Genomic DNA, 14,085 nt, shown 5'->3' on the forward strand with positions numbered 1-14,085 from the left:
AAAAATAAACCAAAGTGAAGTCACAGAGGGAGAAAAACCATAAGAGATTTGTAATCATAAGAAATAAACTGAAGGTTGCTGGAGGGGTGGTGGGTGGGAGGATGGGGTGACTGGGTGGTGGACATGAAGGAAGACACGTGATGTACTGAGTCTTGGGTGCTATATAGGACTGGTGAATACTGACCTCTACCTCTGAAACCAAGAATACATTATATGTTAAGTAAAAAAATAAAAATAAAATCCTATGTGTACAAAAAAAACTTGAACAGATAAGGAGCTGCTTCTTAGATGAACAAAAGGATGGTTTCTGGAGATGGAAAAGCATCCTCTTCTCCTGGTGAGGATTCTATGATGATCATTGAACTGACCACAAAAGACTTAGAATATTACATAAACGGAGTTGATAAAGCTGTGATAGGGCGTGGGGGACTGACTCGGTTGGAAAGAAGTTTTACCGTGGATGAAATGCTAACAAACAGCATTGCATGCCCCAGAGAAGGAGATTGCGGCAAACTTCACTGTTGTCTTATTTTAAGAAACTGCCAGGGCCACCCCGAATTTCAGCATCCACCACCTTGATCAGACAGCAGCCGTCAACATGGACACAAGACCTTCCACCAGCAAAACGATCGTGCTTGCTGAAAGCTCAGATGGCTAGCACCTTTTAGCAATGAAGTGTTTTTTGATTAACGCCTGTGCATTTTTTAGACATAAAGCTATTGTGCATAAATAGACTACAGTAGAGGGAAAACATGACTTGTGTATGCAACGGGAAACCAAAAAATTTCTTTAATTCACTTCATTGTGCTATTGCTTTATTGCAGGAGTCTGGAACCCTGAGTTGTGAGAAAAAGGTCTAAAAATACAGATTATTTATCCCAGTGCTAGACACATGGTAGATAGCATGAGATCACGAAATACATTTCAACGCGCTTCTATGGCACACTTCCTTCCTGTCTTATCATGACATCAGTTAACGGGAGTTGGACATCCATTTCCTTACTGAATATGCACAGACTTGTTTTTGTGAGCCAGACCATTGCGAACTCATTGGTCACTTAGCTGAATCACTGTGAGCTCACTGTTTTTAGTCAAACCAGTTAAGGTCGGGATACAAGTCCACACAATTGTCCAGATGTTTTTGTTCTGTTAAAAACAAGATCTAATCATCAAGAAAACATCAGAATAGAAGTCATGGACTTGGCCAACAAAAGCAAAACCAACAGGATCACAGTGTGCCCAGGTCGTGTGGGCAGGACCAGCCAGGCCAAACCCCAGGGCTTTCGATGAATGACCTTAAAGCCACAGCCCAACATCAGAGACCCCTAGGAGCCACACCTGCTGTCGCACCTGCAGAGCTGCAGTCAGGTGAGAACCCCCTCCCCCCACTGGTGGGGCCAGTCTGGTCCTTGTGTATATATTGGGAGGCTTAAGTCAATGTTCTTAGTCCATCCTAGTGTCTCTAACAGCTCATAAGAAGAGGATGGCTTTTTAGACAGATTGGTCTCTTCAGATGCTCATTTCTTTTCCCTTTCTAGGTTTTGAAATAAGCATCCTTTTCTCTTCCTGCCCGCGCTTTGCTTGGGAATAGTCTCAGCTACTACAAAATTTGGTCGAAGTTTAGATGCTCAATGGATCCAATGGAAAGCAACATATGGGAAACTACATGTCATGGTTGGTAACATCTAAGCTGTTTGGAGGGCCCCACAGAGAACATCCACGCTGGTAGGAGTTCACAGTGGAGAGTAGCTTCTGGAGGCCGCTCTTACCCAGAAAGGAAACAGGGCCCCGTGACTGTGCACGATGGGGACAGATGTCCTGCTGTGTTGTTGCTGGAGAGTAGCTCCCGGAGCATCAGCCCAGCCCTGGTCAAGGTCCCTCCCCCTCTCTGTGAGCACATCCACTTCGAGTAGGTGAGTTGGCTTTAAATAGAAATAAAAATTGTAGGTTATATGTTTGTCTCTAGAATGAAAGACGGAGGAGAGCAGTGTGGGAGAGGAATCTGAAAATGCTTGAACAGTGATGAATGCTGTTGGTGACCTGGTGAGGGCGGCTGGGGTTCCTGAACCTTTTGTTCTCTCTCTCTTTGTTACTTTGCCAAAGAATACTCAGCCTTGTCAACATTCTACTTTCTTTTCCTTGAAGACCAGTGAAGAATTCAGAGACGTGATGAATGACCTTAAAATCCAGAAGGACACAGATGGGCAAGTGTTTGAAATACCCTTCTTTGCTGATCTCATTGTACCTGTGGACAGGAGACAGACAGCCGGGGTAAGTCGATGAGTATGAAGGATCTCTTCTCACCAAGGTTGTCTCCGAAAGTAAAGCTGAAAAGAAAACAGCCGCTCTTTGATGGGTCCCTGCTGGGGAACAACACACCCTTGCTGGGTTTTACAAGAGTTTTCAGATTTATGGGCTGTTGGCAAAGCCTTGGTCTTTGTTGTTTAGGCCGAGAGCTTTCTAATTTGGTTTCAGGCTCGGCGAGCTTCTGGCTGGGCTTTTAGGAAGGCCAGTGCCCTCGAAGTACACAGGTTCCAGAAAACAGGCCAAATTGTGTCACTGAGTGAGCGGAACCTGCTGGACTGTTCTTGGTCTCAAGGCAGTGAGGGCTGCCACAGTGGCCTGATGAATTACGCTTTCCAGCATGTTCCGAACAACGGAGGTCTGGACTCAGAGGAATCCTATCCATATCGTCCAGGGGTAAGTGGAGCTCCTCATGGGTCATCAGTCTAGCTCTGCTCCCAGAGTCCCATGCTTTTGAAGAACACAGATACTGTATTTAATATTTGTGTTTTATTTTATCTTTTTAAAAAGATTTTATTTATTTATTTGACAGAGATCACAAGTAGGCAGAGAGGCAGGCGGGGGGATGGGAAGCAGGCTCCCCACCCAGGAGGAAGCCCTATGCGGGGCTCGATCCCAGGATGCTGAGATCATGACCTGGGCCGAGGGCAGAGGCTTAACCCACTGAGCCACCCAGGCACCCATAATACTCACATTTTAAATGGTGGACCCTAGATCTGCAAACTGTCAGGACTGTCATTAAACCAGACAAGCCAGGCACAGTGCCTGCTTCGGTGGGGACCATATGACTATTTTTATTTCTATGTTACAGGGAGACATACATACACCATTCCATACAGGGTACAGATTTCTCTGGAATGAACCAGTTCTTAAGGACACGTAGACCCTGAATAATTCCTTGAACACATACAAGGTAGTTTTTCAATTTCAAAACAACCAATAGCATTTCAGCTTCTGGGATGCTTTATGACAAATTTGGCTTGGAAATCACTCACCTGTAAGCTGTCTTGAACTCATGCTCCCCAGGAGGGAGATGGTCGTGATCAAGTCTCTTCCTCTTTCCCTCTGGAAGGACGGACCCTGCGCACACAGACCCGAGCGTCCTGCTGCCAACGCCACTGGCCGGTGAGCGTGCCTCGCAGGAGGAGTCCCTTGTGCTGGTGGTGGCAGCTGTGGGGCCCGTCTCTGCTGCTCTCCGTGCAAGCCTGGACACCTTCCGGTTCTATAAAGAGGGTAAGCATCTGTCTGTGGAGAAATATAGTACAAAAATCGGAAAACCACCCTAAGATACAGCAGGAGTGACACTATGGTAGGCAGAATTCAGTGTAGAATTTGGGGGGTGTGGATTTCACACAGTTCATCCTGCAGCCATAACACTCATGCCTGCTGTTTCCGCCTGTCATGACCGGACCCAAATCCCCATGATTTTAAACACATTATCAATATATTGAAATGGCTACCTAATTTGATTGGTATGGCTTGCTTTACTTTTTTCCAGTTGTTAGACCTTGAAAAATTTTAAAGAATGTTACTACTGAGATTAACACTGGAAAGGAGCCCTTAGCCCAAGTCATTTTGTGTTCTCTGCTGTTTCCCTAGAGTCAACATCCTTTAAGGAGAATCATAGGTGGTTTTTTTATGCCTCTTGACTATTGTTTACAAAAGAGATTGTGACACTTTGTATTTTTGCTACATCAGAGAAGGGCCTAAACCCCTAGCTTACCTAAACAAAACTACCTGACTTTTAATCTTACCTGGATTTATAGCGCAACTGAATTTTGATATGTCTCCCTTACTGTGGTTGATAGGCTGATCGGCTGTTACTACTCCCTGTCACGTGGGAAACCTCAGCGCAACATTAGATTTTACTGTCCAGACATTTCTTATGCTCCAAACCACAGAGTGAAGAGCTGAATCACGGGGTTCTGCTGTTTGTTTATGGACCTGAAAGAGAAGAATCCGAGAACCAAAACTATTGGATTGTCAAGAACAGGTATAAAAAGCCAAGAATACTTATCTTGGACATTGAAAAGGGAATCTTTTTTGGTATTGGTGCTTGGAGACGAGACCCCCAACGTTCGAGCAAACTTATGAAATCCCAGAAGTGTTTTCCCCACGTGGCGCGCGGTGGTCGGGGCCTCCGTGTCAGCCCGGCTCCTGCTTCCTGCCAGCACGGAAGTGGAAGTGAATTTGCTCGCTGTGAAACGGCGGCCTTGTGAAAATTCTCTGCTTAAAAGGTGCCGAGATCTCTGATTTCCTCCTCTCCTGTTCACTGAAAATCTTTCGATCAAAATCATCTGTAAAATTAAGGCTTTTCTTTGAAATGCACAGAAGTTTCCAGTAACTAGCATCCTCCGTGAGTGCTCAGGTTGTCCGTGGAAGGGATTTTAGACACTAGCTAGCACCAGCTGGACTTTGGCATCTATGAAAGTCTTCATCGTCCGCTTTCTCGGAGGGAGGTTCAGCGTCTGGGGTCATCCCTCCACCCCCACCCCCGTGAGGTGCCAAGTGTGTGGAAAGCCGGTGGGTCTGAGACATCTCACGGATGGACTTCCAGACACCAGTGCACATTTTTTTTTTCTTTAATTCTCACCTTCCCTCCCTGCAGAACCAATAAGGAAATGAAATAAGGACTGTACAGAAAGGGAAGTAATCGAGGACATAGTGTCCACCTTTTTTGTTTCTAAGGCCTGTTAACCCTTGTTTCGGCCTCTGACGACCACAGGAAGGTACTGTCTCAAGCTGGGGCGTCCTGCGATAGGTTTGCACCACTGCATTTCTAAATTGGATTTTTAAAAATTCCTGAAACACATCTGGCCTGAAGATTTTCCTTTTCCTGCTCATGTTTCAGTTTTGTGAAAGGTATGGGAAAGAAGGATTGTGTGCTAGGTTAGAACTCAAGCAGGAACAGGAACGGCCTCTCCAGATTCTTCCTGAATCTGTCCTGGCCTCTGGTGCGCTGCTCAGGGTCGGGTGTGATTGTTCATAAAGGGAAATGTGTTTGTTCTCTGGAATAATTGGCAAACCCTGGCTTCTTTCAACTGGGGCACTGACTGGGGCATGCAGGGTTCCATGCTGATGGCCAAGGCCCGGGACAACCAGTGTGGAATGGCCACCATGGCCAGCTTTCCTGCGATGCGGGAGCTTCCAACCAGCAGGAATGCTAAGTGGAATTTGTGCTGAGGTTGTAGATAAGTAAAAAAGCCGCAGGTTCCATTCTACAGCTTTCCCAGGGTTGAAGTCCCATGTGTGCAGCTAAGGCTGTCTTTGTACTTCACAGTGCAAGGAGGGCACCTCTGCTGTGGCAGACTCGTGTCCTGCTTGCTGGGGACGAAGGACAGCCTGGGTGCCCTCGCACCTGCTGTTTCCCAAGTAGCTTCGTATCCAGATAATCCATGTACCATTGTAGCACATTTTGGGGTGTCCTCCTTGCCCCCACAGTCTCTTCCTCTATAACTCTCCTGGGATGTTTACACACTACTAGCTGAGCTTGGGATTATGGAGAGAGAAATCCAGTTAGTAAATGAGTGGTAGGAAATCTTCAAAGAGTAAAGAGGACATAGATTAGAATGAGGATGAATAAAAGGGGTGAAGGGGAATGGGAGGTCCAGGCTTCCAGCTATGGAATGAGTAAGTCCCGGAATAAAAGGCACAGCATAGGGAATATCGTCAGTGGTGTCATAATAGCTGTAATGTACAGTGTGAGATTGACAGACAGCAACTATCCTTGTGCTGAGCGTAGCGTACTGTATAGGGTTGGAAATTACTGGGTTGTGCACCTGAAACTAATGTAACCTTGTAACAATGTTACAGATGTAACAATCATTTATACTCAAAACAATTGGGCCACCCAGTATTCTCCCAATGGACCACTGGCCTATCCAAGGATATCCTAGAGCCCAGTCACAATTTGACTCTATAAAGAGCTAAGTAGTAACATTTTACCTCCCTTCTACTTTGAAGTTGTTTTATTAAAAAATAAAACTTCATACATTTTTTTAAAAAAATGAAAATCCAAAAGTTATTAGACAAGTCTGTCATACAAAGGCTTTTACATCAGTAATGAGCAAAGTGGTAACATTTCTCATGTAAAATCTGCACAGTCGTATCCCAACTTGGGTCTTCAATGGTTCAAGTGTTTTATCCCATATCATAAGATGTGGTCAGCTTTCAAATAAAATTCATCTTCTCGATATTCTGTTCCCAGTCAAGGCCTTCTTTACGCCCTCATCTCACACGACAGGAAAGCTGGCCATGGTGGCGATTCCACAGTGGTTGTCCCGGTCCTTGGCCAACAGCATGTAGCCCTCCATGCCCCAGTTTGTACCCCAGCTGAAAGAAGACAGGGTTTGCCATTTATTACAAACAATCAAACACATTTCCCTTCATGAACCATCACACCCGACCCTGAGCAGGGCACCAGAGGCCAGGACAGACGCAGGAAGAATCTGGAGAGTCCATTCCTATTCCTGCTTAAGTTCTAACCCAGCACAGAATTCTGTCCCCAGACCTTTCACAGACTACGAATGGAAACACAGAAAAAAGAAACTCTTGGGGCCAGATGCATTTCAGAAATGAGAAAATTTTCAAGTTGAGAAATGCAATGGTAGCAAAACTATGGCAGGACCCTAGCAAGCTACTGTCGTCATCACATGAGTATGTCCCTTCCCCCTCAGTGGCATAAACACTTCAGGGATTTCAGAAGCGTGCTCAAGGGTTTGAGGATCCGCCTCCAAACACTGATTCTAGAAAGAATTCCCTTTTCAGTTTCCAAAATAGGTGTTCTTGGATCTTTATACCTGTTCTTGACAATCCAGTATTGTTTGTCCTCCGATTCTTCTCCTTCAAAGCCGTAGCCAACCACCAGAACGCCATGATTGAGACGCGTACTGCTGCAGCGGGGATCGTAATAAATGCCTGGAGAAGAGAGATTCAGTGCTGAGCGGAGACATCCAAGTGACATGATAACATGTGACAACAACCTCGTGACCCCAGCAAAGGCGGCATCTCAAAATCCGGCTGTGATATCAATCGAGGTAAGATTTAGAAATCAGATCTTTTGGTTTAGCTAGGCTAGGGATTTAGGACACCATCTAATACTACCAGAAATATATGTTGTCACAGTCTCTTTTGTAAAGAACAGTGAAGAGGCGTAAAAGACCACTTGCTGAAACTTTGTCATTCTACCATATGACATCAGCCAAAGAAGCCGCAGAGAACAGAAAATTACATGAGTCAAGGGGTTCTTTCCAGTGTCAATTTCAGTAGTAAAATTCCTTGGAAAATTTCAAGGTCCAAGCGTTGGGAAAAAGTGAAGTAAACTATACCAGTCAAGTTATGTAGCCATTGAAATATATTTATAGGGGTGCCTGGGTGGCTCAGTGGGTTAAAGCCTCTGCCTTGGCTCAGGTTATGATCCCAGGGTCCTGAGATCGAGCCCCACATCAGGATCTCTACTCGGCAGGGAGCCTGCTTCCCCCGCCCCCTCTGTCTCTGCCTGCCTCTCTGCCTGCTTGTGATCTGTCTGCCAAATAAACAAATAAATAAAATCTTTTAAAAATTTAAATATATTTATGAAGTGCTTAAAAGCCTGGGGATATGGGTCAAGTCATGTCAAATGGTGACAACAGGCACAAGGATTACATATACAGAATGAGCCACCATGCTAAGTCCATACCCTCCTGAGTCCCACATACACCAAAAAGCCCATCTTGCTGTATGTCATGCTGGTTACCCGTATTTTCTGGCCAATTTTCTATGTAGACAAATGCTCACCTTTTTTATAGAACTGGAAGGAATATGGGCTTGAGTCTACAGCAGCAGAGACGGGCCCCACAGTTGCCACCGTGGTCATAAGACCATCCTCCTCGTTTAAGACGTGCCAGAAGGTAGTCACATTGGCGGCAGATTTCTCAGGCCTGTATCTGCAGTATTCATTCTTCAAAGGTAAAGGGGAAGGGACTTGATTAATACTGTCCACCTCCTGGGGAACACAAGCTCAAGACGGTTTGCAGCTGAATGATGTCCTAGTCGAGTGTATTATAAAACATCTCAAGAGGCAAAATATGATTGCTTGTTTTGAAATTGAGAAATGAGGTGATATCTATTCAATGAGACACTCCTTTGGTCTACTTGTGCATAGATTTTTCACTCTGGAGATCTGTACTGTATTTAGAACGGTATTTGTGTGGCTGTGTGACTGAGAAGTGGGAACAGCTATATGGTAACTCTCTAGGTGGAGAACTGTGCCAAGCTAACAGATTTTAATCTGTTCTGACCACGTGCCGATATAGAGTCTACAGTCTAAAATGAGAATTCGAAATACAGGCTTTGTTTTTACTAAATATACTCAACTTTGATAAAAGATAAGGAAATCTGTTTACCCTTGCAAGATACGGATAGGATTCCTCTGAGTCCAGGCCTCCGTTGTCCTTAACATATTGGAAGGCAAAATCCATCAGGCCACCGCGGCAGCCCTCATTGCCTTGAGACCGAGAGCAGTCCACGAGGTTCTGCTCGCTCAGTGACACAAGTTTGCCCGTTTTCCGGAACATCTGTCCTTCAAGGGCACCAGCTGCACTAAAAGCCCAACAAGATTGACACTGACCCTGAAAACAAAATGATACAGCTCTTAGTCTACAAAGTTAATAGCAAGACTTGACAACAGCCCTTACATCTGAAAACTCTTCCAAAACATAACAAATGGTGTACGGTTTCTCAGCTTCCATAGCGAGGGCACTGGTTCCTCGTGCCTTTGTCTGGGAAAGGGACTGCCGAGTAGGGTCTCACCTGATCCTTCACGGGGGTCACGTAGCCTTTCTCTCTCCAGTCCACGGAAGAGGGGATCTCAGCAAAGAGAGGTGCTTGGAACACGTTCCGGTCCTCTTGCTTCTGGATTTTAAGGTCATTCAACACCTGTTGGAATTCTTCACTGGTCTTCAAGGAAAAGGAAATAGAAAGTTGACAGGCATGAGATTTTTTTGGAAAAAATCCTTAGAGGAAGCACAAGACATTCAGCAACCCCAGCTGCACTCACCAGGTCACCAAAGTTATTCATTGCCATGGTGAAGCTGTGTTTCCCTTGGCTGTACTCCTGGTTGTGCTGTTCAATCACTTTCAGATTCATCTCCCACACTGTTCTCCTCCGCCCTTCTTCATCCTGGAGACAAACATGCAGCCCATCATGTTGATTTCTCTCTAAGCCCAGCTCATCTGCACCAAGTGGATGTGCTCACAGAGGGGAGGAGAGACCTTGACTGGGGCTGGGTTGATGCTCTGGGATCGGTTCTCCAGCAACCACACAGCAGGACATCTGTCCCCATCGTGTGCAGTCACAGTGCCCTTCTTCCTGCCTGGGTACTGGTGGCCTCCAGAAGCTACTCTCCACTGTGGACTCCCACCAGCATAGAACATTCCCTGGGTTCTCAATGGACAGCTCAGATGTTACCAACCTTGTTGTACAGTCTCTTGTGGGCCGCCTTCCACTGGGACCAGCGCGCATCTAAGCTCTGATCGAGTTGTGGAGCAGCTGAGGCTATTCCCAGGCAAAGGGCAGCCAGGAAGAGAGAAGGATGCATGTTTCAAAACCTAGGAAGGGAGAAGAAATGAGTTTTGGATTAGACCAGACCATCTAAAGAGTCACCCTTTATTCTGAGATGGTAGAACCACTCTGGTACAGTAAAGACATTGCGTTAATCCTCCCAAGTGTTTCCACAGGGCTGTGGAGAGGTAGCATGTGCAAGGGGGCCTGCTGGCCTGTTCCCCGCCCTGCAACCCACCTGCTGCTTCCAGAGCACGTAGATGGCAATACAGGGAATGACAGGCCCTGAGTCTGGGGTGTAGGGGTCAAGCTGCCATGCCTGGAGGGACCAGGCCCTGGAAGAGTGTCTCCCGGGAGCCCTAAACCCCTGGCCCCCAAGGCTGGTACCCCCCTCCCCATGTTTTAAGGGGTAGCCCTTTCCTTCGGGTCTAGGTTGGGATCTCACCTGGGGCAGGTGCAGTCACAGGTGCAGGTCGGAGGTGTCCAGCACGCCTGGTGATGGGTAGGAGACTGTCCATTTAAGCCTGCGATTTGGCCCCGCTGGTCCTGCCCCTGGCACCTGCCTGCACAGCAATTGGCTGAGCCAGCCTGTGGGCGGGGTCTCTGTGCCCTGGAGCTCAGGGGGCCTTGGGGCATGTGATAGCTGGGTCCCTACTTGTCCCAGGGGAGATTGTGCCTGCCTCAGTGGACCCGGGAAGGTCAAGTGAGAGGACTCGGGAAAGCCCTGTAGAAGGGGATCCAGCACCTTCCTAGGGACCCAGATCAACTAAATAGCAGGAATTTATGTGTTGGCAGGTTGTTCACAAAAAGAGGCTCACAGGGAGCCCCAAGTGGGTTTCCAGCATCACCCTTCCTATCCTCTAGTCTTTGGTTAAAATCTCCCTGAGGGCTGAGAACAGGATAATCTAGTCTAATGGTTCCTGTTTATTCCAAGCAAAGGTGGGGCAGCTGGAGGAAGTAGAGCCATGGGGGATAGTGTTATCACTGTTTCAGGATGGGATGCCTCTGGTTTTTGGAAGAATCTGGAGACGATGGGCTATTGCCCAAACAGGGGATGCCCTGGGCAAGGCTCAAGTGCTTTCCAGCAAAGGGACTGATGGGAGGAATATCCAGGGAAGGTGTGGCATTTTGGAATGTTCCTGTCCTGACTCCCCCCGCAGGGATTCTTCCTCCCTCCCAAGCCTTTCTCAAAACCAACAGAAATTATTTACTTCCAGAAAAATATGGTTTAACAATGCAAGAAAGACGGAAGGTAGAAAATGCTTTTTCCTCCCCACTCTCTGCGTTATGGATGATTATGTTTCTCAGTGTCCAATGTGCTTTTCTCGAGATTTAAATTTAAATGTTTTAGAAAAACAGCTCTTCCAAACAGGAAAAAAAAAAGTGTTCATCAGCTGACTATGAACTTTCCCTCTGATGACCAGTTTTGCTCTTCTTAGGAACAGGATTCCACGCGTCTAGACAGTGGGTCACAGCCTCCTTCTCTGGACCTCCGTCTGTGAGACTCCCTAGTGAGCCTCCGCACTCCTCATCTCCAGCCCTTCTCTGCTAGGGGAGGGCAGGGGAAAAAGGGGTCCCGTGCAGGGGCCGGGAGTCAGGGCGGGGCCGGCATGGCATTCTGCCCCTCTCGACTAGCCCCCCACCCCGACAGGCTCCGCAGCACCCCCAGACTCAGTTTCCTCGTGCAGGACGTGGGGCAGTGATTTGATTTTCCTCAGAGGATGCCTGTGAGACTGAATGAGCTAACACAGGTCATGCATTAGCATAGAGTAGGGCTCACTCCATACTGCTTTCTTGTGAGGTCAAAGGGAAAATCCTTCCAAAGGTCTACTTAATTCAGAAAATATTTATTCAAGGATTTGTTACATAGGCCCTTCCTACTTATCTCTTTACTTCCTGGGAGCCAGGTTACCACATAATGAAATGAACCCTAAAAGTATAGGAGTAAGCCTATATGTTAAAAAGCCAGGCTACATCTAGTTAACATTCTTTTTTTTTTTAAGATTTTATTTATTTATGACAGGAGAGAGATCACAAGTAGGCAGAGAGGCAGGCAGAGAGAGAGGAAAGGAAGCAGGCTCCCCGCTGATCAGAGAGCCCGATGCGGGGCTCAATTCCAGGACCCTGAGATCATGACCTGAGCCAAAGGCAGAGGCTGAACCCACTGAGCCACCCAGGTGCCCCTCTAGTTAACATTCTTAAATCATGCTCTCAAACTGATATATAAGGGACACACATATCCTAGGACTATGCCCACAGTACCTAAATTATTGTCTCACGTTTGACCCGTTAAGCTAGAGCTAATATCACATTTTCAACCACAGATAGCTTATTTTGCCTATTAGAATTTAGGAGGTCATGGAGGGTGCTAAGGCAGCTGATGTTTCTCTAAAAGCCGTCGGGGTAACAGCGAGATGATGTTTCATACCCAGCAGCATGGATGAAAGTGACGAGAGGCAACATGTGTGTGCGTGAGCACGAGGAGTCGTGGGAACTCTCGGCCACTCTTGGTGCGGGTGCAAACAGTAAGCCACTCTGGCAGGGGCTCACGGCTTCTTATAACAGGAAGGACACACCTGACACTAACTCAGCATTTCTAGGTTCCGGTTTCTACCCATGTAAGCATGTTCTCTTTACACATAGTAACTTCCAGTGAGAAAACACAGGAGAATGAACAAACACCCTGTAGTACATTCACACTCAACAATTAAAAGGAACAAGCTTTCTCTACGTGCACCAACACAGATGATCCTTTTAAGATTTATTTGAGAGAGACAGAGAGGGAGAGAGGGAAGCAGGCTCCCTGCTGAGCAGAGCGCCTGACTCAGGGCTCGCTCCCAGGACCCCGAGATCATGACCCGAACCGAAAGAAAACGCTCAACTGACTGAACCACCCAGGCGACCCAAACACAGATGATTCTTAAAAACACTATGTCAGGGGTTGCCTGGGTGGCTCAGTCAGTTCAGTGCTCAACTCATGATTTCAGCTCCCGTCATGATCTCAGGCTGTGAGATCAAGCCCCTCGTCGGACTGCACACTGGGTGTGGAGCCCTCTCTCTCCTGCTCCCTCTGCTCCAAGCCCCCGTCATTAAAAACACCATGTCAAGCAAAAGAAGGTACATATTAAAAAGTACATATAATTAATTGTAATATTTGGAGTTCAAAAGGCAAATCTAATCTGTGGTGACAGATATCAGAACAGTGGTCTTGCAGTGGAATTATTAGCTGGAAGGAGGCATAAGAAAACGTATTAGAAAGTTGGGAAATTCTGTATCTTGATCTGAGGGGTAGTTCCGCGGGTGCCTACATTCGTCAAAACTTACCCACCTGTATACATAAGACCTATCCATTTTACCCTATGCAAAATTCTACATCAACAGAAACTTTGTCATGATAAAATTTGAGATCAAGGCAAAAAAAGTTACATTGTAAAAAAAAAAAATCCAGAAATCTCTATCAGGATATTGAACAGATTCCTGCCTTTTCTCTCAAAAAACAAATCTGTAGAAAGTAGCCAAGAATCTTTCTATTGGCCCTAGAGCTGTGGCCCCAGGGAGACTAACATCTGCGCTTGTTGACTTGGTGGGTAGAAGGAGCAACGGCAGGTCTCCCTCTGACGTGCAACTGGGAAAGGAAAACCTGGCCTCCGGCTTCTCCGTGTCCCCGGCACCCGCAGCCTGGGTTCATCCAAAGCCACAGGGGCAGTGGTCCAGGGGACAGAGCAGCCCCAACTCAGGATGAGCTGCTGGGAAGCCTGTTCACCTGCCCAGAACTTGCTTTCTTCTTCTGTAAATTATCCTAAAGCACTCAGCTGACACAGGATTTAATACCATTCTTCCGTCTTTAGCCAAGGGAGAACCATTAGTCACTGATCTCACGTTTTATTTGAAAAACAATTAATGTTTTATTAGGTCCTTAGAGATAATATCACATTCTACTTAGTCAGTGTTTCTAAAGAAGCATTAGAACATCTCCCAGGGAGGCTTCTGCTGGGAAGGAGCAAGAGAGAGGAAGACAAGGGAACCGACTTTCCTTCCGGGGAAAAAGCAGGTTTTTTTTTCTTCTGTATTTGACTTTTGTGTTTGGAAAGCCTGTTTCTCTATGTGAGGGACCTCGCTTCTACTAAACTATGTGCTCCAGTCATTTCATACAATGTGCTTGTTTTTAAGGATTTACCATGTGTTTATGCATCTTGGGGAAATCTTTCTTTAAAAGTTCATTACTATCTCACAAAACAAAC

The 14,085-nt window shown here is 46.5% G+C and overlaps 1 protein-coding gene and 1 pseudogene across 1 annotated transcript; one reads left to right on the top strand and one right to left on the bottom strand.

Moving 5' to 3' along the window:
• Positions 1-1,952: 1,952 nt before the first annotated feature.
• LOC125082962 (procathepsin L-like) lies at positions 1,953-5,487 on the top strand (annotated as a pseudogene).
• An 848-nt stretch (positions 5,488-6,335) lies between these two features.
• LOC125083644 (procathepsin L-like) lies at positions 6,336-10,361 on the bottom strand. Its single transcript, XM_047700467.1, has 8 exons — positions 10,290-10,361; positions 9,756-9,891; positions 9,341-9,463; positions 9,094-9,240; positions 8,688-8,912; positions 8,080-8,242; positions 7,104-7,221; positions 6,336-6,636 (listed from the first exon to the last, which is right to left on the bottom strand). Exons 2-8 carry the CDS (start codon positions 9,879-9,881, stop codon positions 6,537-6,539), a joined length of 1,002 nt encoding a protein of 333 aa, XP_047556423.1. The 5' UTR covers positions 9,882-9,891; positions 10,290-10,361; the 3' UTR covers positions 6,336-6,536.
• Between the last annotated feature and the right edge of the window lie 3,724 nt (positions 10,362-14,085).

The sequence above is a fragment of the Lutra lutra genome, chromosome 13 (assembly GCF_902655055.1).
Source record: "Lutra lutra chromosome 13, mLutLut1.2, whole genome shotgun sequence".
Taxonomy (NCBI): Eukaryota; Metazoa; Chordata; class Mammalia; order Carnivora; family Mustelidae; genus Lutra; species Lutra lutra.